Raw genomic sequence first — 26,186 nt, 5'->3', positions numbered from 1 at the left:
GGAGATTGCTTGCCATTCTTTTCAAATCCATACCATGCCTTTTCCACACCTCTTTCCCACAATCTTCCTACTGATTCTTCTCAATGAGCTCACAGTAATCTTCAAGATTCTTCCCTGGCTACATCATTCCTTCTATCCTCCACTCAAAATCAACGACTATCCTCTATCCTCCAATGACTCAAGTTCCTATACAGCTTACTCAAACATCTCTTCCTATACATACTCCCAAACCATGTTTCCCGTAACCAAATGGGTGTACTTTGAAACTTTCTAATCCAATTTCTTACATATCCTGAGTTTAATATTAAATTATATAAAAATTGTCTTAGCATGACTCGGTTGACTTGAATGATTTAAATGAAATCTAGGTGAACAGTAAAAAGTGTGATTTGATTTTTTATAAAAAATTATAACATTGAGACGATGATATATTGGATTGATTTGAATTTCACAACTTAACACATCAAATCTGCGATTTGATTGGTAAACTCCACCGGGTTTAAGAATTTTTAAAAAATATTTTTTTACTTAATTATACAATAATAAAACATCAAGCACAAATCAAATGTCAAGATATTTGTTTGAGATTCTAATAATTTTATAGAAAGTAAATCAAAATAATTTATGATAAAAAATTTAAAACTAAATAAATATTAAATAATAAAATTAAAAATAAAATGATGAAAAAAAAAAGAAAAAAGGCAGAAGGCAGAATAAAAAAAATAAAATAAAACCACCTCCTTTACTATTTTTACGTGCACCCCAAAATTTCTTAGAGTTGTAAGGTAATGATCATAATTCATAGGTTCAAGTTGTACTTGCAACTTGGTTCCTTGTCTTCCTTTCCTTTTATTTTTTCTCTAAGTTTTTACTCAATCGAAATCTTGACCATAACTATTAAATTCAAGTTGATTTTTATTTTAAGTAATTTTTAACATGAACTTGATTAAATTTGAGTAATCTAACAAGTTGATTCGTAATTTAATTTATCCTATCAAATTCAAGTGAGACTTGCCCCCAATAAATTACAAGGAGTTTTTTTTTTTATTAAAATAATATTGTTTTAAGAATATTAACCTAGCTATGTTGATAACATGAATTTCTTAACGATAAATCCATTCAAATTAATCCTCCAGTTGTTGGATTTCCATATTAATCTATCAATGTGAATCAAGTTTGACAATCATGTTCATTTGATGCCTTCTTTCATTAATTAATTTTGAGAAAATTAAGATCATCCGAACCAAATACAGAGCGAATCACTCGTGTCCATCCGTTTTCAATGGTCTGTGCCCTTCTTGTCATATACTTTCCCTCGAATAAGGCATTATGCAATGAAATGTACATCTTGTATATCTATGTTGCAGATATTATGTTTCATATGTTATACTTAAAGCCTTTTGACCTTTTCCTTTCCCTAATTCAACAGTCTTTCATATGAGAAAATGGGAACATGCAACCTTATCTTTCTTTTCTGGTGGTTCAAATTGAAACTCGACTTGGATTAGGTTCTCGAGTTGTGAATATTTCGAGTTACCTATCTTATCGACTGGATTTAAAAACTATAATTAGGAGGTAACCTTTTCTTATTGTAAAATAATTAAATAAATTAAAATTAGTAGGACTCTACCCTGCTCAGGTGAAAAAAAAGCTACCGAATATATAACGGTTACATTGTCCATTGGTGTATTTCATTTTTTCTATTTGTGAAGTGTGTTGAGATGATCATAAAGAATATGCAAGTCAGAAACAAAGAAGAACTGCAAGTCATGTCTTACCTCTGAAAAAGAAGGGCCAAGCTTGAAAGACATGTGCTTAATTCAGATTCCCCAACTCATTTATGATGTTTTGTTCGATTCTCATATTTTCTCCACCTCTCTTTCAAGTTTTAACAACACTGTTTAGCCGCGTTTCTTGCTGATATGGCTCCGTTTGTTTACGCGGTTGCGGCTACGTTTTAATTAAAACGCAGCAGGTAGCCGTTTGGTTAAAAAAAAGAAGAGGATATTGTTCACTGGGTCCCACCTATTTCTGCGTTTTCAGAAAACGCAGCAATTAAAAAGCAAGAATTCGTTGTTTTTTTACTATTCATGTTAATTGCACTGTTCAATGAACAGTGCATAGTGGTGCACTGTTCATGTGAACAGTGCAAGAGAATTGCACTGTTCACTTAAAAAATATTAAACAGTGCAATTCTCTTGCACTGTTCACTTGCACTGCGTGAGGTTTTTGTTTTTTTTTTAGTGTTTTAATTTTTTAACATTTAAAAAAATAGTTTAGAGTGAATTTTATACATGATAATATTTTATCTAATTTTATTATATGCTAAAAAAATTATAGAAACTGTAGTTTTTGTCGGATATATTTCGTACGTAATAAAATTGTAGATGGTTTCATAGAATAATAAAAAAATATTTTATATAAAGTATGTTTTATTCCATGATGTAATTGCAATAGTTAAATCCATAATATTTAAATTTAAAATCATCAATATTAATATATATATATATATATATATATATATATATATTTTAAATTATTTTTTATAACCTCAATTTTAAAAGCATTTTTAACCAAACACACTAAATTATTTTTTTTCAACATCAATTTCAACCACAGTTTTAACCAAACACCTATTTTTTTAAACCAACCTCAATTAAAAATAATTTTTATAAAACAACTTTTTTCAAACCACTACCACAACAACAACCACAATACCAAACACACACACCTCTCTCTGTTCTTCCACGTGACCTTCAAGAAAACCTCTCTGGTTCTATAAGGTCACGAAAACAAAAAAAATGGAAACCATGGCCACCTTCAAACCAAGCCTGCCATGGGGTTTTCTACAAAATCACTGGGAAACTGCTTCTTCCTCTTCTTCATGTCACGATACATCAAGTTTCTCTAGTCATTGTTACCAAGGAAATATGTTCTGCCATGGCTTGAAGTTGAAACTAAAGAGAAACCTCAGAATTAGGAAAGGGCTGGGGATACAAGGGTGCAGCTGCAAACGTACTCGTTGCACAGAAGAACACTGCAATGTTTCAGAAGATGAGAAGATTTTTGTTGAGATTCTCAGGGAAGCTCAGCCTTGTATTAATTTGCTCAAAGACAGTACATTTGTTGTGATCTTCTCCGGGGAAGTGATTGAGAATCCATTCTTGGACACCATTCTCAAGATGGACACCATTCTTATGTAATAGCATCTCTAATACAAAATACTATTTTAAAAGTTAAATTAAAAAAATAATATTTTAAATAGTATAAATATAGTTTTATTTATTATATCTACTTGAAAAAAAACTATTTGAAAAACTATTTATATTGGAGTGGGAGAAACAAATATTTTACTATTTTTTAATAAATTTGATGTTATTTTTTTTCCACGTGGCTATATTTAATTGATTTATTTTTTTAGTGGTTTTATTTTGTTGGTTTTGACTCTTTCGAGAGATTTGTAAAAATAGTTTTGTAGAAAAAAAAATACATTTTAGTATTTTATTTAGCACTTTCTTTGAAGTGTGCAAAATAAACATAAAAGAAGTAAAATAATATTTTTTAATATTTAACTTTCCATTTATCATACCCATTGAAGATGATAAGAGCGTGTTTGGCAGTGTGGTTGCGGTTGCTTTTCAAATAGCTTTTCGTGCCGAAATATATGCCAATGATGTTTTTTCATTTTTTAAAAATCATTTTTGACATCAGCACATCAAAACGATCCAAAAAATATAAACCGCACTCAATTTTAATAATAAAAAAAAATCAAAATTTGATGAAACGCAGTTACAAACGCAATGTCAAACGGTATCTAAGTCTCTTTAAACGCTACTCTCTCATTCCAATTACAATTCAAATGTTTTGTCTAGCCCTTTCTTAATAAAATAATTTAAATTTTAATCTTTTTAAAATATTTTTTTTAATTTAACCTCTTTTAATTTTTTTTCCTTGCTCCACCCCTGCAATGGATCACCTGGCTACAAATCTGACTCCGGTTTTCGAACCTTTTAGATAATTGATTTTTTTTAAAATGAAACAGTAATATGTACTAGCTAGCTAAAATCAACTGGTTTTAATCATGTTATGAACATTGAACAACATGATTATAATCAGTTTTTATCATTACTTCATGCATGGCAATATATATATTATAAAAAAAACTAAATGGTGTGGCGATTTTAATGTAGCTCTAGATATATATACAAATTATTGTGGATTGTAATGATAAAATTTACAAGGGTATGTTGTGTAATTAAAAGGACCATAAGAGTGTTTTAGTATTTTCACGTTATATTTTTTATTTTTTTAATCAAAAAGCTGTTAGCGCGTATTACACACGTCCTAGTGAGTGGGCGGCACACACGCCATTAAAAAGAAGCGTGAGCTTCCCGGTGGTCAAATCTGGTCAGTCACCATATAAGTAGATGCGCAGACATGCCCTTTTACACATGATACAACACGTGTAGACATATCATGGTTGGATTGCCACCTATGATCGATTGTTTTTTTTCTCTTTCTCTCCTATCAATTAAAGTGCACAATTATACTCAGTTTATTTGCTGTTTGCTTCGGTCTGGCGTGGATTGTTAAATCCAAGCATCTTGGGTTTGACAAACATGCCAAACCCGAGCTATTTGGATCTAGCAACAATGCCAGACCCAAGAATTTTGGGTCTGACAATCATATTTGATGTCAGACCTAGACGCAATTTGACACCATACATGGCTGCCATACCCAAGAAAATTGAGCTCAGCATGTTTTTTAGACTCCAGTCGATTGTGTTCATAAATTTTTCAGATCCAAGTTGCTTGAGTCTGGCATGTCTGTGAGACGCATGAGCAATATACTAGTATATATATATAAGATGAAGGCACCATATTATCACCAGTTCTGAATCCTAAGTCCTCCAGTTGGAATAACAATCAATAATTGGGAACTTCTCAGATGATCACTGGGTCTCCTCTGAGCTGAAGTTGGAAATAAAACCTTGTTCCACTATCATCGACTGTAAACCATACAAATACACACATGAACTATATGGAGTTTTTTTTATCAACACCCCATGATTTTTTTTCCAAGCCTTTAAACTTTGAAGCATGGAGTGTTTTAATCAACACCCTAATCTGTTAAAAATCCTGCTCATTTTAGCTGTCAAATATCAAATACAAATCACCTATTTTTCACAAAAATCTCCATAAAAGTCATTAAAAAAATATCAAAGACAGATCTCTTATTTTTATCCAAGACATCAAATTACTGCTAATGTCATCATGAATGAAGGGTACCTAACTAATCAAGATCTCATAGTGGAGGGACCAAATAAAATGTCATCAACTCCCTTTACATCAGGCCACACGTGGTATAGCGTAGAAGAAATTTTGGTCACTCAAAGGAAGCGGCGGTTGCGAGCTGGGGCACCGTCACATGTATCTGCTTTCGTTCAACTTCAGCCTGCCATGGTGGCCTCTCCTCCGTCCTCTCCTCTCTTGAACCCACCATTTTTTATTGTCCGCGTCTCAGTTTGTAGCTCCCATCTTCAAACATCAACGAGGAAGTAAAAGGAAACGAAGATGGTAACTCCTTATTCAAGCCACTGCCTTTCTCTACAAAATCACCACTTGCTTCCATTTTTATCCGCAAAGCCGCTCTTTTTTTTCAGCAAGAATCTCCATGTAAAAAACCCACCAAGAAGGTTTTCTCCTTTTTTAAGTAGTAGTAGTAATGAGGGAGGTTGGAGTAGCAAGTTAGCAAGTCGGCGAAAGGTGTTTGGGGAGACAGGGAGTGGGAGTATCGAAGAGGGTTATAATTCGGTGGAAGACAAGCAATTTGTCAAGTGGTTTCGTGAGGCATGGCCTTACTTGTGGGCTCATAGAGGAAGTACTTTTGTTGTTATTATTTCTGGTGAAACTGTTTCTAGTCCTTTCTTGGATTCCATTTTGAAGGCAAGTACTTTAACTATAATTTTGTTTATGGAGTATTTGTTTTGTGGAAATTTTAAAGTGGTTAGTGAAAGAAATTTGTAAATTGGATAATTGTAGGATATAGCATTTCTGCATCACCTGGGGATTAAGTTTGTGTTAGTCCCAGGAACTCATGTCCAAATTGACAGTCTTTTGTCTGAGAGAGGTAACTCTTTTCATGTTTTTTCGCAGGTAGTGTTTTTTCATCCCTTAGAAATTTGCTTAGGTTGCAGTTAGTTAATGGGGTGCTTTTTTGCTTTTAAATTTGTAGGGCATGAGCCTAAGTATGTTGGTCAATACAGAATTACTGATTCTGAAGCTTTGGCTGCCTCAATGGAGGCTGCGGGGAAGATTCGTATCATGATAGAGACCAAACTTTCTCCTGGACCTTCCATATGCAATATTCGTCGACATGGTGACAGTAGTCGTTGGCATGATGTTGGTGTCAGTGTTGCTAGTGGTAATTTTCTTGCAGCCAAGGTACTGTTTGAGTTATCGTATAAGATTTTCAGTTGCTCTTAAAATGTTTGTGTAATCTGAATTTGACAATCAATCTGTTATATTGATTCTTTGCAGAGACGAGGAGTTGTTGAAGGAGTTGATTTTGGAGCAACTGGTGAAGTCAAGAAAGTAGATGTTACTCGAATGCGTGAAAGGCTTGATGGTGGTTGTATAGTGGTGTTAAGCAACTTGGGATATTCAAGCTCTGGAGAAGTCTTAAATTGCAAGTATGCTGAAAATCTCTGTCTCTTTCTTATCATGTGAATGGACAACCGATTGAATGAAAATATGCATCAAATTGTTTCATGGACACTTTGGATCTCTTTCTTTAATGAAACCTAACTCCTCTTCAGTCTATTAATACTAGAAATGCTCTGCTCATAAATGGCAAAATTACAATTCAAGGGTATCCTTTTTCCTTAATCATTATAGTGGTTTTAGTTGGATGTGCGGATATATGGGTATGAAACATATAACCAGGATTTCTTTTGTTTCCTTTTGGCTTCAACTATTGTCTTTGCTGAACGTCTGATTTATGATGGTTTATGGTTATATAAATCTCAGCACATACGAAGTTGCTACAGCTTGTGCCTTGGCTATTGGGGCGGATAAGCTTATTTGCATCATAGATGGTCCAATTCTGGATGAGAGCGGACACCTTATTCGCTTCTTGACTCTAGAAGAAGCAGACATGTTGATTCGTAAGCGGGCTAAGCAAAGTGAGATAGCTGCTCATTATGTCAAAGCTGTTGGTGAAGAAGATCGTACTTTTCTTGTACACAATGATTCTGTTGGAATTGATGCATCCTTACAGAATGGGAAGTCTCTCAGTGGAAGGCACAATGCAACCTTTCACAATGGTGTTGGGTTTGACAATGGAAATGGACTATGGTCTGGGGAACAAGGTTTTGCTATTGGAGGTGAAGAGCGACAAAGTCGATTAAATGGTTATCTTTCAGAATTGGCTGCTGCAGCTTTTGTTTGCAAAGTAAGTACATGCTTACTTTGTTTTAAATCAATGATGTCTGCCCATTCTCATTTCTTTTTTTACCACATTTTAATTCTTTATTAATTAGAAATCCAAAATTCAAGCTCTCTGCAAGCTTATTTTATGGTGCAGCCTTCTCTCCCTGCAAGCTCCCTTTTCTCCCTAAATTGCACTTGAGCTGATTTATGCACAGACATGTTTCCCACAGTTTGGTTAGGGTAGCATGTTGCTGTCTTAGAAAAGGGTATATCTCTTGTGATTCTTTTGTGTGACATTTATAATGGACCGAAGAAATACAATATATTGCATTATCTAATGTAGAAGATTCTCTAAATGTTCCTACTTTTCAAGAAAAAAACATATATTCTTAGTGTTGTCATTACTGATGATAATGGTGTTACAAATGCTAAAGCTAAGCAGTTGCAATAATTCTGCTTACCATGGTTATGAGCAGGTGCAGTATCTTGCATGCTTGGTTATGAGTAAGGGCCATATTTATCATATGGTAACATGCGGGATGGTTTAAATTCTATCTTACTAGAAGGCTATATTAATACCATCATTATGTTGATGTACCTCAGTACGAGTCTGAAGTTTCTATATGTAATGGTTCTCAGTTCCCAGAAAATGGCTCGCAGTAGTAGTTGTTGTTTTCTTTCACTTCAATTGTTTATATTCAAAAATTACACGCTGCCAATTATGATTCATACTTAATTTGCAGGGTGGCGTTCAAAGAGTACATCTTTTAGATGGCACAATTGGCGGAGTTCTGCTGTTAGAACTGTTTAAAAGAGATGGAATGGGTACAATGGTGGCTAGGTGTGTGATTGTTTGCAATACTTTCTGATGAATTTTATCTTCATCAGTTATATTCTGTCTAGTGCTGATTTGTTTATTGGTCACGCTATATTACTCCAAGCATGCTCGTAATTGGTAGATGTTTTCTCGATGCACTTGCATGTTTAAAACTTGAGGTTTCATTTTTACACTTTCTCTGAAGCATTTTGATGCCTTATATGCATTTCGTTCTCTTTTGATGTTGCATCTTTGTAATTAAGAGCTGTCAATAATATTCTGGCATATTACCAAAAATGTTACATTGCTTGCACTGGTGGTGTCTTTGCAGTGCCTAGGTTTTTGGACTGTGTGATTGAGTCTTACGACTATTTATTTTGTTGACATTGAATAACTAATCATAAAAACACCCTTGACTTTAGCATTTTGAAAACAATCCCTGACTTCAAAACCCTTGACTTCACCCTCTCAACTTCTTTTTCAGAATAAAATCATCTGTTGGAGTTGATTCCCAAGAGAACAAAAAAGGAAAAAAGAAGAAAATAAGTTGAGGGAAAAGTCAATATTTTGAAGGTACCATTTTAAATGGTTGAAGTTCAAGAAGATATTTCATATTTTAACATATTTGAATCTTGATAAAATTTCAATGAAATGACCACTAAAAAGCTAATTGGGATAAAGAGAAAATCTCCAATTATGATTAGCAATATTGAGTATTTTGTTGCCTTTGGTTGGTTTATATTCACCCTTCGGCCTGAAACCCATGTGGTTGCCATTATCCTCATTTACCTGTCCTATGTGAATCTGTTTTCTTTTTTCTCAATGGAGATGATGAAGTGCCATTATCCAAGCATAAAAGTGCTGATAAAATATGCTGTTGTCTATCTGATTCTGGAATAATAACTTCATTTATTATGTACATAGTATATCAAAGAAATTGCTGTGTTCATCAACCGAAGCTACTTAACACATATGAATCAATTATGGAATTATATTGAACGGGACAAGCTGAACCTGGAATTGTCAGGCTGTCACCATTATCTAGCACAGTTGCACAAAATTATTCCATGTATAGGAATTCATAACTGGTTTTAGGTTAAGGCTTGATTGCACTTTAAAATAGGTTTATATAAAAGTCTCCTGGTCTCAACATTGGAATGGATGTTCTTTGGAAGTTCTTATTTCAGTATCAAGGAATTTGAAACCAAACTCATGTAGCTGAAATTGATATGATGACATGCTAATTTGTTCACTGATGCTTAATTGAACTTTATGTCATTTCATCCATTGACTAATTTTTTTTCTTTTCTGCTCTTAGTGATCTTTACGAAGGAACTAGGATGGCCAGAGCGACAGATCTTGCAGGAATAAGACAAATTATACAGCCGTTAGAAGAATCTGGCACATTGGTTCGGAGAACTGATGAAGAGGTTGTCTCTTGCTCCTTTAGATTCACATCCATAACACCGTCCATGATGATGCGCTTATTAACGCCGGATAGAAATAGGAAAAGGGAGCTGATTCCGCTGTTTGGTGTTATAATGTTTAACTTTGGATAAAAACTAAATGTTTTTCTCTTGTCTTGTGTTCATAGCTGCTTAAAGCATTGGATTTCTTTGTTGTTGTGGAAAGAGAAGGTCAAATTATCGCTTGTGCTGCTCTTTTTCCTTTCTTTGAAGAAAAGTGTGGAGAAGTTGCTGCCATTGCAGTTTCTCCTGAATGCCGGGGACAAGGGCAGGGAGATAAATTACTTGGTATGCTATTTTTTGTGCTCAAGGTTATCAAAATTGCAATCCTATGTAAGATACAGGATGGGATTGTAATCATATGATCCTACAGAAAATGGATTTAATTATTTAACTTACTTGTATATGAATACAATTATACAAATATCAACATATCACAATACACAAGTTATAACTCTAATGATAGATTATAAATGTACAAAAATTTCTCTCTCTAGCATGATGTGCATTCAAGTAAGAGTTGAATAAGTTCTTTCTAACCAAATACTGCTATAATTTCATTTGATAATAAAACAACTTGTATTTGTGCAAGAAGCAAATGTGAATCTCTATATGGACTTTAAATAAATCACTTTATCGATGGATGTGATAACAGTTACTGTTCATATACGTAATATGAACACAGTCTGCTCAAAATTAAATCAGTCTGTCAAAATTACCTTCTAGAGGTTAAACTAACAAGTAACACACTAATCATAAAAAAAAGAAAATATGAGATAAAGCTGTGGAGAGCATGATTTTAGAGTATGGATGGTCAAGGAGTCTTTTCATGCAAGTCTCTTCTTTCTTATTGTTATTGATCCCTAAACCACTCTACTGTAGAAACCGAATCTTACAAGGAAAGTTCTGGTGCTGTTTAGTGTGTTGGCGTTTATCTGGATAGTGTTAATACTAAAATTGACACTGTTGACTCATTACATATTAAGAAGCATCATAAGCCTTTGTTTGTTAAAATCCATTTTCTGTGCCATGAAAGTGAAGAGCTGCATAGCCTTTTGTTTTTTCATTGCTCAGTTGCGTGGGCTAGATAGAGCAGCATATTTTCTGTTGGGAATGAGTTTTTGGTGATTCTAGTTAGGATATTGAATTTGTTGCTGATATGCTTTGTTGTTTTTAGGAGGAAAAATTGCAGTTTATGGCTTTGTGCTATCTCTGCAGTAATTTAGTGTTTGAATGGACTGGAGTTTTGAAGTTCTTAAGTACCAATTCCTGTCAAGACAATTATTATGTGTTAGGATATTGTTCCTTGCATCCTTGTGGTGTGCCGCTTCAAGGTTTTTCTGGAATACTTCCTTTACTGATGATGTTCAGCACAACTGGAATGTTCTTTTATTTTGAGTTCTGGCTGTTGTATTTCTTTCCTGATTTTGAAATTGTCCTATTCCAACCTTTTCATGTATGTTCTATTTCCCATCATTCATTCTTCTTTTTGTCAAAAAACAATTGTGGGGAGACATGATTAACACTTCACTTCTATTTTTACCAAGCCATATGGCCTTTGGCACTTGTGTTAAATTACTGATTGTGGTCAAACATTTGCAGATTTCATTGAGAGGAGAGCCTCTTCCCTTAGATTGGAAACACTTTTCCTGCTTACAACTCGCACTGCAGATTGGTATTGTATCACATTCCACCCTCTAATGTGTTGCATGAGTGCTAGTTGTGTGTGTTGGTCTCAAAAAGAAAAAAGAAAAAAGAATTACTATAAGCTTGTAGTAATTTTGTGTTAACATTATGAGACGAGTCTTGATGTATTCTAGTTCAGATTTTTGTGCTGGACCTATTTGTTGATGCCTTGTTGCCTATTTAAAGTTCAACCGATTTCAAAGCTATGAATACTAAGTCAGTTTGCATCATTGTCGGTTTAAATCTATTATTTTTTTCCTAAAAAATACATATCGTTGTTTTAGAACACCTGTTATGAATTAATTGACTTGTTGTATATAGTATGGAGTACTGTGTTTGAGGGAAACAGAGAAGACAATGCAAATGCTTTGTGTATAAGGTTGTCTAAATTTAAGATTCAGTAGTCGTCACTATTCCATCTACTTCAGGTTTTGGCAGGAGTGTCATTGTCTCAGAAAATAATTCCTGGCATTTTGTTTAACAGGTTCACAAGGCGCGGCTTCTCAGAGTGTTCCATTCAATTGATACCGGAGGAAAGAAGGAAGAAGATTAATCTATCCCGTAATTCGAAGTATTATACAAAGAAGTTGCTACCTGATACTAGTGGAATTAGTGTTGATAGAGCATTCAGTTAAAGTTTTATTGCAGCTTGATGGAATACGGCCTCGTAGACCGGTTATTTCCACTCTGTGAAGCCGTGTCCTAATTTATCTGTTCTTATATATATATATATATATATATATATATATATTAGCCCTTCATGTTTGAAGTTCTGGGGAGTGTTATAAAACCTGGCTTGGCTAGTCAAAGACTCAAAGAGCCTAGGCTAAGCTCCAAATTGGGGAGTTACTAGGTTGACTTGCCAGGTATTATAATTGTGAGTACAAGAGTGATGGCTGTGAATGAAGTTATTCAAGCTAACATATTCAAATACCATTAAGAATACCAGTCCAAACTCTCATTGATTCAATTATCTCTCTAAGTTGTGGTTCCCTTTGATCACCCTTCTCCTACCAGCACCTCAACCGTCACTACAGCATAATGATTCAGCAATTAGGTAGTAGCACAGCAAGAATCACATCATCCTTTCACTAGAAATAAATTTCAACCTTCATAGCATAACGAGCATTATCAGAAGGGTGTAAGTAACACGCTGCTCTGGCAAAGGTTTTCAAGAATCACGTGCTTCGGTGAACAACACTTGGACTTGTGTTGCTACTAACATAGAATCACCCTGCTCGTCTATTCCTTCTTTTAACAGAGAGATTAGAGATATTTGCCCTAATCTTTTGATTTCACATGAAGAGGGTTTGCTGTCAGTAGTCGTCTTCACAAGGGTTGCTAGTGAAGGCTCCTTTACAGACGTGATTTTATGCTCATGTCTAGCAGAAGAAACTACAGAGAAGCCAGACTACCAAAACCTGACAACTCTGAAGACAGGTTCTGGCTCTGGAAAGGACAAGTGGGAATTTCCACGTCTGCAGTATACTTACTAGCAAGTTGGCTAACGACATGAAACAAGAAAAAATATACAAATGGGATAAAGATTCAAGTCTATCCATCTTGGCCATGTATTCGGTCCTTCCTGATAAGCAACCATCGTAATCATACTTAGGAAGACGGTCTGTTTCTCCATGTAGTAGTCCCACCTGAAATTTGTTTAAATCAGGATCATGAAGCTGCTGAAAAAACTAATCTGATGCAATAATAATACTTGAGGCAGTATTGGACTTAATTTTAATTTAATTTAATGGGGATTGGATCCTAGATGCTTACTTGGATTCAAGAAAAAACATGGGGGAGGGATTTGAACAGTCAAAAATCCAATCCCAACCTTGTAAAAATCTAGGTAAAATACCTGTTTATTTTTTATTTTATTTTTTGGAAATAATTTATTTTAATTTATTTTTTAAAAATTGGATTAATTCAAACCCTCTCAACCAATAACTCGGACCTTATACCAAGTTGATCTAGGTTAGGTTTTAAAATTATACGTGGATAAATTGTGATTTTTTCTTGAAAATCAAATTTAAATTTTTTAAATTCAAATTTTGGAATAATATTTTTTAAATATAATAAGTTGATGTTAGAGATACAGTAAAACAACAAAAATAAATAAATTCAATTTTTTATTTTTTTTACTTTCTCTAACTCCTGTTGTGTGTGAGAGAAAAAAACATTACAAGTTTTGTAATGAAAATCAAGGGATTTTAAAGATTAAAACAAACAATGGTAAGATTAAGACACGTTGATAGTGTAGAGTTAAGCACACTCCCGTCCGTTAACTATATTTTATATATTATTTTTCTTTTATCAAAGTTAAGTAACTCCTTTAATATGCCTGCCTGTCACAAATTTTAATAACACAATGTTAACTTTCTAGAGTTAATCAAATATTATATATATATATATATATATATATATATATATAATATTCAAACTTTACAAATATAGTAAGAGAGGTATATTCTTAAAAAAATAAATATAATGCATCAACGGTAAAAAAATTTATTTGAAGTATCTGGCTAATTTCATGGACTTAGAATTACCATTTGCAACTCACATTTATGATTAAAACTGTGTTTTAAAATTATATTTTACTTAAAAAAATATTAAATTAATATTTTTAGTGTGTTTTTAACTTTTTATAGTTTAAATATAATAAATTCTAAATTTCTTTTAAATATATTTTTAATTGACCTAAATTGATTTAGATAAATTTAAAATAGAGTCATTTCAATTTTTTTAAATAATAATAAAAAACTTGTCATTTTAAAATTTAAAACAAGAAGTTAAATAAAATTTTGATATGTTAATCCAATATAATTGAATTAATTTTTATCCGATTTAATTTAAAACTCAACAAAAAACAATCTCAAATTGATCAAACATTGGGTTAATCTATCAAGACTCGGTTTTATAACTTGATTTATTATTGTCAAAATTACAAATTGAATCGTAAAATTATATAATTCTATGATTCAACTTGTATTTAATATGTAAAATCAAATAAAATATTAAAAATTAGAATTGATATGTGCAAAATGGATGAAATTAAACTGAGTTTTCGAGTTTATAGAAAACATAAATGGCATGTAACTGATCGACCGATTCTAGTTTTCTAAAAAAAAAAAAAAGCCAATTGATTGCTTCCCTATGTATTCTTATCTGAATATATTATGAACCGGAGACGTGTGTATATTTTTTCAACACAAGACAAGGAAGAAATGAAACAACGGTTTAGTTCAAGTGCCAATAGCAAATTATTACTGAAAAATTAATTCCAGGAGGTTAAAAAATTAATTTTAGGAGTTCAAGGGCCGAAAACAAAATAAAATAAAATTGTACAAATAACCACTAGAGGCAAAAGGTCAAGAAAATATATGCAAAAGGTCTCACCTCAAGCGTAGGGGCTATCGCGCAGGACGAAGAAGAAATGAAACAATGATTTAGTTAAAGTGCAAAAAACAAATTATTACTGAAAAATTAATTTCAAAAATTTAAAGGGCCAAAAATTAAATAAAAAATTACAGATTATCACCATAGAATGTTTAGAAAATATAGGTGTTGCTGGAGACTAAAGATCCTACCTCACGTGCAAGGCGATAATTAAAATTTTTTCTCTTACTTTACCTAATCTTAGACGTGTGAATTAGTTTTTTTATTAATTATTATTTCATATTAAATTTTGCTATACAAATATTAGAACAACATCTTATTTTTTTTTCAATATAAAATTAAAAACTTATTCATACATATACTCTATATTTATAAAAGAAAATAATATTTTTATAACGAGTAATAATTTTTTTTGATTTAAATATGTTAATTTAAAATGAGAAAATTATATTTTTTAAATATATAATAATATTTTTAAAATAATCTTTAATTTTTTTTATTATTTATTTCATTTTTATTTTTATTTTGTTATACTATTATATATTACTTAACTGAAATTATTAATATATAATTAATTCAAAAAATTATTTATGATTTTATAATTTTATTATTGAGTTATATCATATTTTCCGCAAAAAAATGTTTTTTTTCTTACAACTTTGCTCTGACGCGCACACATAAATGTAATATATATATTGTTTTATATAAAAAAAGTGATTATAGTTATTAATTTAGAGACATATTAAGTCCACAATATATATATATTCCACTCTCATCTTCGTCTCCATCACCATCATCTTCTTCTTCTTCGGCTTCCTCTGCTAAAAACAATTCAAGAAATAGTTGGAAAAATGGAAATGATAGCCTCCTAGGTTTTTTCATTTTCTCTCGCACATTCTCTGTCTCCTGCTCTTCCTTGCTTCCTCTCATCAGGTAATATAAATCAATCAATAAACAAACTCATTTTTTTTTAAAATATTATTCAAAATAAGCGATGATCAGATTGTTCGTGTCGATTTCAATTTCTCATTCCCGAGCTGATTTAATGCTTTTTTTCTTGTGATCCGTGCTTAATTTTCTTCGATTTTAATTGTTTCGAATTTTATTGAAATTAGAAGAATTAATATTGAATTTGCAATATATTTAAATTTGAATTTTTTGATTTTGATTTTGATGCTGTAGTTGATGCTTATATTCTCTTGATAATATTTAAAAAATAAAATTAGTTATGTTTATTTGGTGTTTGATAATATTTAAGGTTGAAAAAAGGGGTGAAGATTTTATAGCTACTGTTGATGGGTGCTCCCAAGCAGAAGTGGACAGCTGAAGAAGAGGCAGCCCTTAAAGCTGGAGTACTTAAGCATGGGACTGGCAAATGGCGTACAATACTCATGGATCCTGACTTTAGTGCCGTCTTGCGTTTGCGTTCCAATGTTGATCTCAAGGTATTCACATTTTCAATTTATTATATGAAAGGACCACGCTAAGCCGTGCCAGGCATGGTGCTTGTTGTTGTTCTAGGGTTTGATTTGTTTGACAGATGTGTTATTATATGTTGATGACGTGAGTTTTGATTGGGGGCAGGATAAATGGAGAAATATAAATGTGACTGCTATATGGGGGTCCAGGCAGAAGGCAAAGCTTGCGCTTAAAAGGAGTCCACTGACACCAAAACGTGAGGAGAATGGGAAGGCTCTTAGTGTCGTGGTTCAGAGTAATGAAGAGGTTGTTGATGCTAAGCCTCTTGCAATGGCTAGTGGGACACCGAGGAATGGTGGTCCGAAAGACCTGCTCGCGAGGTTAGATGGTTCTACTCAAATGATGTTTGCAGTTTGTAGTTCCTAGTTTTGCTGAGCTTGGATTAGCTTTTGATTTTTGATGATGGTATGTAATTGGAGTTGGAGCATGGAAAAATGACAAGTTACCAGTTTTTTCTGATAAAAAAAACATCAAGGATTAGCTGTAGGGTTAATATTGTTATAGGAAAACAGGAACGCTCATAATATTCAAGTTCATCAATGGGCATGAACCCGGATGATGAGGTCCTGACTCAGTGATGGTTATGGTGCTGTAAAGATATATGATAGAATTGAACTATCTCCTACCACTATTTTTGTTCTCAAAATGAAATTTGGAAAAACAGTTTGCATATTATTATTGGGGTAATGCTTGTGTGCTCTACAGATTATTTGATCATCATTCCAGTTTTCAGTTAAGTTGCATATCCATTCTGACAAGTATGACCACATCATAATAGCAGATCTTACATGGGAAAAAGCATTCACTCTTCTTGCATACAAGCTTTACTGTATTGTCTGGAGCTCTAATAGAAAGACTGGCTGAGTTAATACCAGCTCTCAGCCTGTGAAGGCAAGATGCGTTGGTTAGGTAGCTGACAATCCATATACAGGTCTTTGTTAATGAAGAAAAATACCAGTATTGGGCCTAATATTCAATCAAAATGTGTTAATAGATGGAGGTAAATGGCATAATAGAATTCAAGTAAAATAGTTCGAATGAGAGACTGCTCCCTGCTGTATTCACATTTATTCTTTTGAGATCTTCAAGTTCAATTCTGGTCTTTTCTCACCGTGGCATTGTAAAATGTCATGGTCCATCATGGCTTTATCTTAGATTTTAATGCTCACTGATTTATTTTTTGTCCTTTTCGATGCCATTTTTAATTTATAAGCATTTGTTTCTTTGTTACTTTCTGCAGAGCTTTAGACATTCTTCTTTGGTATATGAAACAGTTTTGCTTAACAATAAGTTATCTTCTGCTTGTGTGTCAGTGTTTCTTTTTCTGCTGTTTTCTGTCCCCTCCAACCAGTTTAAGCCTCCATGGGTTACTAGCTAACCTGTCCTTGTTCCATTTAAGTTGATGGTTGTGGTCTACAGATTCCATAATTTGAATTTTCAAAATGTTTCGATCTCTATCATGGGGAAATCATATGTGCACATAAATCTAATTGAAGAGTGTAAAGGGTGAAATATTATTTTATGACAACATTGCAAATTGAATTCTAATGATGATTAATGGCAGCATATTACAACTCAAAACCTATAGTTATGCTCTACAAATGCTTTGAGAATTTAGAAAATGAGACTATATTTGTATGCACTTGCTTATAAAGATGAGGTGGAAAATCTTTGTTACTAAGGCTAACAAATCTCTGTATCTGAAACCATGTTGTCCTGCTGTTTTGTGTAATTAATAACGAACTCTGTTGTAACCTACTTTTATGGCTGTAGGTTGGATAATCTAATATTAGAGGCTATTACCACTTTGAAGGAGCCAAGTGGTTCTGATAGGGCTTCAATTGCTTTGTACATACAGGTACATGACCTCACATGTCTCTCAGTTGTAAAGCGGCAATTGTTGAGTTTCAAAATGAAAAGAAGTCTTAACTGCTGGACATTGTTACTGTCTGTCTCCAGATTTCTGGTTTTTTTTTTTTTTTTCCCAACTATCATAACTATGTCAAGCTAAGCATATCCAAAAGTTGTGTGTCCAACACATGCAAACAGATATAAATAGATTGCTCATTTGTGATCAAAATGATTCTGATGTTGATGTCTTGTAACTTGTAGGAGAAATACTGGGCGCCCATGAACCTCAGAAAGCTATTGGGAGGAAAACTAAAGCATTTGACTGCAAATGGAAAATTGATTAAGGTGATGATCACTCTGAGGTGGTGCACGAGCATGCATGGGAATTAATTAGATCTTGAAGTGATTTGAATTACATCCTCTGCCTGCAGAGTCAAATTAATTCCTTGTGTTTTGTGTTTCAAGGACATCTTAGAATTCAATGATGCAGAACACTGAAATTTGGTGATAATGCTCTGGTAAAAATGGTCTTAACAGATTATGGACTTTGAAAATTAATAAAGCTTTGTATAAAGAGAAAATAGTATGAACAGTAATGTGAAGAGAAAGAAGAAAGGATTTATGATGGGCAGGCATGCGTTTGAGGCTTTGAGCTTATAAAGGTAGTGAATATTTTAAAAGAAGATTTCATATTATTATCATCCTTTGTGTTTGTATTTATAGGTCAAGCACAAGTACATGATTGCATCTAGTTCAACAGTTTCTGAAGGGAGAAGAAACCATCCCCTCCCCGAGGGGAAGCAGAAGGAAATGTTAAAATTGGAGAAGAGTAAGAACAAAATCCTGACTAAAGCTCAGGTTGATCAAGACCTATTAAAGATTAGGGGCATGACTGCCTTGGAGGCCGCTGCAGCCGCTGCAGCTGCTGTTGCAGAGGCAGAAACTGCAATTGCAGAGGCTGAAGCAGCAGCAAGGGAAGCTGAGAAAGCAGAGGCTGAGGCAGAAGCAGCACAAGTTTTTGCCAAAGCAGCAATTAAGGCATTTAAGCACCGAGCATGTCATCCCTGGTAAACTCATCTCTCTGCTGTCATAAGATGATAAAATCTCATCCGCTAGCCGAGGTGCACTGTGAACTGGACAATTTTATTTCACTTCTAATTTCTATCAGTTAAATCCAACTTTTTGTTTCATGCCTGAGAGTGAAATCACGAGACGCTTAGTTCTAAGAAGAATGATATATATTTGTTTTGCCTTGCCAGTATCATAACAATCTTCCTGTCTACGTATGTTTTCTTCCCTTTCCTCTTTTTTTTTCCTTCGTTTTCCAGTGGGCAAGCTGGAAATAGCTTAATAAATTCTGATCTTCCTCTAATCTTCTTGATATCCTCTTAAACCTGTGCAGATAACATGTTTTGCAGATGGAAGTCTACATCGTTGGGCACGAAACAGGCATTGGACTTGACATCATGTTGATGCAGCTGTATCAACTGCCATTTTGTCTATATAACTGTAAATGTGGTTAGCTTGTATATCGGGAGATGCAATATTATTCCATGAAATCATATTCCCCTTACAGAGGGATCATTTCGTCAGTAGAGTATAGGTTTTTGACATCAAAGTTTACAATGTGGTAAAAGAGTAGACACTGGTGAAAGAATCAGGAATAGGAAGGTGGATTGCTAAGCAAGATGAAACATCTTCATATCCTTTTGATGGTTAATTAATCCAATGAAAGAGTGAATGTATGTTGCTGAGCTTGAATTTTCAATGTTCCATATGTACCTGCTGCCTCAAATGTAGTACCCGTGTCTGTTCTTTTTTCTTGAATAATAGAAATTGTGTTATTTTAAACCCTAATCATGAAACCCTAACATCCATGAAACTAGTTCAGCTTCATGATCTGAAGCCATTCCTCCGCGACAAAGAAATTATAGGAGGGGTAGGGCATCAAATCTCATCGTTATGGTAAATGGAAGCCTCCTCCTCAAGGTTGGTGGAAGCTAAATGTCGACGGAAGTTCTCCTGGTGGCGCAGGATGAGAGGTGGTGTTATCAGTGATTATTTAGGAAGTTGGTGCTATGGCTTTTCTTCTTGTATTGGTTCTGCATCAAATTGGTTGCTGAGCTGCGGGGGATTGATTTGGGAAGGAATCTCTCTTGCGAAAGATAATGGCTGTCCCTCTTCAAGTTGAAGCGGATTCCATAGAAGCTGTTCGGTGCTTACCTTGTACTCCTACTAATCATCATCCTCTCTACAATATTATACCAATGTTATATTGTAGGTTTGAGATTATTCGAGAGGGCAGTCAATGTGCGGGTTTCATGACTCGATTAGGTTCATCTCGAGATGATCGTATGCTAAGATGGGAGTCTCCTCATGTTATTAGGGATTTGCTAGATGCTGATAAAACTGTAGTTTTCGTGCATGTCTATTCTTTCTGTTTATTCTTTACTGTACCCATAAAAAAAAAAAAGGAAAGGAGGGGAGGGGAGGAACAGGAACCCTGTCATTAAAAGCTTGATCTAGTTCGGGTTTGTTTTTGAACCGTTTTAGATATTAATTTGATCAAATTAGATGATTTTCCTGCTTACCTTCCAAACATCTTGTATGTCCTGAGCTGAGGGCAATTCAGATGTACACAAACCATCAGCCTCCATCGTTCTTATTTCAAGTTCTACCTCTTAGGCATCTTTTGCAGGCTCTTCTAATAAGATATTTGAGAGCTTCTTCTCTAAACAAGCAGTAGAAGATCCAGATTCCACATTATCAGCAATAACGTCCCTCTTCACTAACAGGTTAGTTGCTACATCCATAGGCCATTAACAGAGTTTCCAGTGCTAGAGCCATGTCCGGATCATCACCTCCTCTGTTGGTACTGCTGTTATTAACAAGAGATATATCTGGAGTGATAATAGTTTTATTGACAAAAGGATCCTCATCCAGCTCAAGACTTCCGTCTACCATACTTGCATAAGGCATGAGCATATGCAAGCTCTTATTGCCTGCAATTTCCCCACTGTCAGTGATGGAAGAGGTTACGATCAATCAGATGCGGATTTGTTGCAACTGAAGCATATAGATAGCCTAGCAAATACATTTTTGTCAGATAACTAGCCTAAAAGAAAATACTATCACTTTTGAGAAGTGTTGGATGTGCTCAAATTTAACTAGGAGATTCTATAAACCTCTGACTATAACTAACCAAGATTAGGAAGGTCTAGAATTAAGCTTGGAAGGTGTTTTTATCAATTTTCAATATTTTTCTGTTTATTTTTAGATTTTCAGCTTAATTTTGTATTTTAGATTTTCTTTCTTATTTGATTTAGGATTATGATTTTCCCTTGAGTACGGTTTAGACCCATGTAAAAAGGTTGTATTCCTTTAAGAGGAACAAGCTATAATAGAAGATAAATTCAGTAAGAAAATACAATTAAAGCTTTGGTTGTTGAGAAACTTTTTTTAAAATTCTGTCTTCTTTGTGCTTTGCTTCCCTTTTGCTTAGGATCGGTTGCGTCAGTTAGCATTGAAATGAGAACCATCAGTGTCCTCAATGCAAGAAATGGTGTGGGGTAAATCTCCTGATGCGCCAGACTTACATAGAGACTGCAATAATCTCGACAAGATAGAGACTGTAACCTCTGATGCCATACCACAACGGCCAGCTTCATCCAACAGCTTCTCTAGTCCATCCTGACTGATTTTTTCACCATTTTTCTCAAGATCTGTCCACTGCCTTCCACTAATTTGAAATGAGGCATGAGCCATGGTGCTAAAAGAGTGACAGCCTTCTCATAATTCTATTGAGCTGTGGCTTGAAATCCCATTTCAGTCAAGAGACTGGATGAGGGATTTCTCCAGCTTCCAAAATCTTATCGAATGCATGCTCCAGAAGATGACTCTGTATTAAGAAAACAAAAGGTCAAGAGACTCAAATTCTACTCATTGAGCTCATCTGCAAGTCATCTGGTATAGTGGTAGTGGCACTACGATCAAATCCTTTGATGTCGTCAAACTTAGTGTATATGGTCCCAATGTTGGGGACACAATGGACTTTCATGTGTTCAAAGATAGGTATGCAATCATCAATATGCCTACCATTAGTAGGGGGGAATGTCTCAGGACAGAAAAGACTGTAACAGTGAAAATAGGGATGATATGTCTCCTTATTTTGAAAGTACAAAATTCTCTCCTAAACTATCACGGAGACAGATTTATTTTATATCTCTCTTTATTTCTTCAATAAAATACATTGCTATCTCTTTGTATTTGTTCTTTTTATCCCGAAACATTAACCAAATGCAAGACACGATCATTCCAGTGAGAAACCTCCAGAGGCTTCTTATGACAGAGTCTTTCCATTTTCTCAACTTGGCATGTTATTAACATATGTTTTGTGGCCATAGATATTAAATAAAATGCAGACATTGAAGCTACTGAAGAAAAGAAACCAAAGAGCACATGGTTCAACGACGCCATAACCAAGCAAACTTAAGAGTCCAGAGCAAAGCAATCAGTCTCTAGAAGTGAAGATCCTAACCTCTAGCATAGCATCCTGTCACCTCCCATTGTAGCAAAGGCAGCAAGCTCGCGCGTAGTATACACTGGCCGCTCCAACTACTCCTCTTTGTTCCATGTCCCCATCACCTGTTTCCACAGCTTCATTGACTCTACCTCCCAAAATGTTCTCACAAGAACTGAAAGTCACACTATACAAAATGCATGAGCTACAAAATATTGTAACATTTCCCATATTAAGCAGCGACTACACACCTTCGGCTGTAAGGGCTTTTAGAGATTCCCCGCTTCTGTTCGCTTTCCTGTAAGTATTCGTGGACTGATTCGTACTTCCCGAAATGCAGCATTATCTTACGACTAGCATATTCTGTTACTAGCCGAGGTTGGAAAGGCCTCCAAGTTAGGCTTAAAAGTTCCACTTCATGAATAGCCATGATACCCCCATATATTGGAAGTGCCTGAACAAGGTCTCCACTATGACATGTTCAGATGAAGGGCTTTTGATGAACCAATACCAGACATCAGATCCTTTTGGAATAATCCCTGCTGGACAAATTGTCAACGGCACCACCATCTTAGAATCGCTCAATATTAATACCACTCCCATATATTGGAGGTGGGAGAAGCTGCTTGTGATGTTGGGTTGGGCTGTTCTATACAGGATTTTTTTCTACATAGCTCTTCGATTCTTTTCAAAGAACCAGAGGTCATAGAAAATCATATAGGGGAAGTAGAAGTTCCTTCATTGGAATTGCAAATGAGATCCTGCTATCCGTTTATTTGTTCTTACATTTTGAGATCATTTGCACTGATACCTCTGGAGAAACAATAAACTAGCAGCTCTTGACTTGTGCTTTTGTGCTCTAATCAACTTAGACAGGTTAGCTGTTGAATGGTTCTCTCCACTAATGATTTTCAACCTTGATCTTCAGCTCTATTGGATCCGTTAGCAGCTGAGAAAACTCCAGCAACCTACTGTTAGAAACTAATCTCAAAAGTTTATGAATGTTGCAAGGTTCTATGTAGAAGCCCCTGAAATAAATTTCTGCCCAGTGCATAGTTTTCTGGCATGCTTTCTTATTTAGACAAGTAGAAAAAATTCAGAAGGCTATTAAGCTTGGGGTAAAACTTGGTGAGACATGGAAAATTGTTTTAAATCAGAAACTAACTTGCTGTCAGCATATCTTTTACGAGGTGGAAAACTGAAAAGCATATTAGCTAAAAACAAATCTTTCAAACATTGATGAAGCGTTTAACCAGGATCTTCAGGGTCTTTCACATGTCAATAAAGAGAAAATCCAATGATAGTCTTGATTATTCTTACCAAGGTTCTACCATTCAAGAACCTAATAAAATCAATCAATGACGAATAGAGAATTTTTTTGGATGTGTATGATTATCTTGTTGCAGTAATCCTTCGATATTAACTATGCGAACAGTCAACTTTTATCTTTTAATTTTGCATCGTCATGGATATCGATACATTTCAAAGCTTGAACTGAGGCTCTTAGGGGATTTAAAGTATCTACAGGGAAAAGCTTCTGGTGTTTTGAAATTGGCTTAGCGGAGTTGACACAGGAAACACTGGAAATAGCATCGGTTATGCTGCCTATACCATCTTTATGCTGACCACCGATGCTGGAAAGAAAGTACATGTACATGTTTTCTTAGTTGCAAACATATAGGCAACCTTTTCTCTTCTCTTAATATGCACAAGGAAATATATCCGAAGTAAGATGTACTGGTAAAATGGCAGGAAGTGGCAGTGAAGGTCCTGCCATCTACTTCAACTCAAGCAACTCTGGAATTCGTGAATGAGAAAGGCATTGCACTCACAATCTTCTATTATTCATACAGCAACTCAGCATTTCTCATAGAAATATCAAAAGTATTATCTTCTTGCTCTCTTTTCACCAAATTTTAATGTTACTGATTTTGCCAAATAACATCTCTTCAATATTCCCTGGTCTCATCATATCTAAATAGAAGATTCCTGTATTGACACAATCCAGTGAAGTCTGCAACGGTGGTTCTTGTTTTAATTTAATGTCTACTCCACAACTGGTATTCATTGTCGATGTCTTTTGGGCATGAGAACCTGTTGCCTATTCTTGGTTAATGTTGTGAAAGTGATCAACAAATTCTCGTTTATCCATTTTTGTCCAATGGCTCTCGACAAGATCTCCTCTATGGTACTTTAAACCAGAAGAAAAAACTGTTTTGACATGGATCTCTTCTCAACAACTGGTCCCTTAACAGGAGAAGCAGCGAAGAGAAAAACTCTTGCCTGGCCAACCAAACCCTCTATTGCTCTCGGTGCTACTCGAGGCAAAATTGAACAGGTGAATGAATGCATAAAACATCGGCAATTAATCGGTATGTTTTGGAAACAATCGGAAATAACTCGGCAATAGAGATGATCGGGCAATAAATCGGAATATAAAAGGATCTGTGTGGCGACTAATTTCGAATCATCGCCAAAAGATCGGAAAGTAATCGCGATCTGAGAATTTACCCCGCATTTGATCGGGAAGATATTCGGGAATTAATCGGTAAAGGATCGCCATCTAAATAATCGTCTTAGTTCATCGCGAATTAATCGGGAATGACGATTAATTCAAGAATGAATAAGCAATTAATCGGTAGCTGAGTGAAAAGATCGGTGGATTGATCGGCAACGAGTCCAGTGAAAAAATAGGAAGAAAGCGGATGCCTGATTTTTGGGCCTTGAAGGGAGAGATAGCTAAAAACCTTAATCTTATTCTGCCTTTTCTTTATTTTTATTATTTTTGAGTTTTGTTTTTGGCACAATATGAAGGGCATTTTGGGTTAATTAAGTGGGGATTGAATAAGGCATAAAATCTTGTTAAGAATGGAACTATCAAAGGACCTGTTGTGAAACAGATGTCTTAGATTGTTGGACATTTATTACAAGTTTTTGTAGCTTATTGGACTATTGAGAAAATTAACCGCATTATTTAAAATATTTGTAAAAAATTGATATAAAATTAACCAAACTGAATTAAACTGTTTTTTTTATATATAAGATTTAAAACAAAGATTAAATTTAATTTTGATTTTAGAAACTAAAATCAAAACAATCCAACAAAAATAAATTGAAAAAAACCCACTAAAAATTAAAAGTCTATTATAAAAATAGCACAACTAAAGAACCCATGAATTAGATTGGACTTATTAGGTTTTAAAAAATGCAAATCTTAACTGAACTAATGATGCATTAGGATTTTTTTTTAGGAAAAGTTGTTGGTTTTCTTAGTTGTTTTTCTATTTAGTTTAGGAAATTAAATAAAATACTCAATAATTTTATTTTTTCTAGTTTATTTTGGAATTTTATTATTTTTTCCTTTATTCTCAGGTTTTCTAGTTTGTCTAAGTTAGTTTTTTACTTTATTTAAGGAGTTGTAAACTTCTTAATAAGACAGATTATTTGAAGAGAAATATTTAGCAATAAAATTATGAATTAAGATTATGTGTGACAACCTTATTTGACTTCTATTTTGTCTTATCTAGTTTGCTTTTTAT

At 34.2% G+C, this 26,186-nt stretch overlaps 2 protein-coding genes across 6 annotated transcripts; both read left to right on the top strand.

Annotated features, from left to right (window-relative positions):
* Positions 1–5,349: 5,349 nt before the first annotated feature.
* Positions 5,350–12,369, top strand: LOC7497293 (probable amino-acid acetyltransferase NAGS2, chloroplastic). The gene is made up of 10 exons (XM_002320621.4): positions 5,350–5,945; positions 6,042–6,129; positions 6,235–6,443; positions 6,540–6,691; positions 7,029–7,452; positions 8,174–8,271; positions 9,566–9,677; positions 9,842–10,001; positions 11,316–11,388; positions 11,884–12,369. Exons 1-10 carry the CDS (start codon positions 5,574–5,576, stop codon positions 12,032–12,034), a joined length of 1,839 nt encoding a protein of 612 aa, XP_002320657.2. The 5' UTR covers positions 5,350–5,573; the 3' UTR covers positions 12,035–12,369.
* A 3,164-nt stretch (positions 12,370–15,533) lies between these two features.
* Positions 15,534–19,889, top strand: LOC7464767 (telomere repeat-binding factor 2). Of its 5 annotated transcripts, XM_024585742.2 has the most exons (8): positions 15,534–15,731; positions 16,057–16,243; positions 16,383–16,597; positions 18,051–18,135; positions 18,390–18,473; positions 18,852–19,195; positions 19,388–19,411; positions 19,531–19,889. In XM_024585742.2, the coding sequence occupies exons 2-8, from the start codon at positions 16,094–16,096 to the stop codon at positions 19,532–19,534; spliced, it is 906 nt and encodes a 301-aa protein (XP_024441510.1). In that variant the 5' UTR covers positions 15,534–15,731; positions 16,057–16,093; the 3' UTR covers positions 19,535–19,889. The 5 variants fall into 5 exon arrangements, with proteins under 5 accessions (XP_024441510.1, XP_024441511.1, XP_002320656.2 ...); XM_024585743.2 differs by lacking the exon at positions 19,388–19,411 and having other exon boundaries at positions 19,547–19,889; XM_002320620.4 differs by lacking the exon at positions 19,388–19,411.
* The last annotated feature ends 6,297 nt before the right edge of the window (positions 19,890–26,186 follow it).

The sequence above is a fragment of the Populus trichocarpa genome, chromosome 14 (assembly GCF_000002775.5).
Source record: "Populus trichocarpa isolate Nisqually-1 chromosome 14, P.trichocarpa_v4.1, whole genome shotgun sequence".
NCBI classification, from domain to species: domain Eukaryota; kingdom Viridiplantae; phylum Streptophyta; class Magnoliopsida; order Malpighiales; family Salicaceae; genus Populus; species Populus trichocarpa.
Note: the sequence above shows the minus strand (reverse complement) of the source record. Positions and strands in the feature narration are given on the sequence as shown.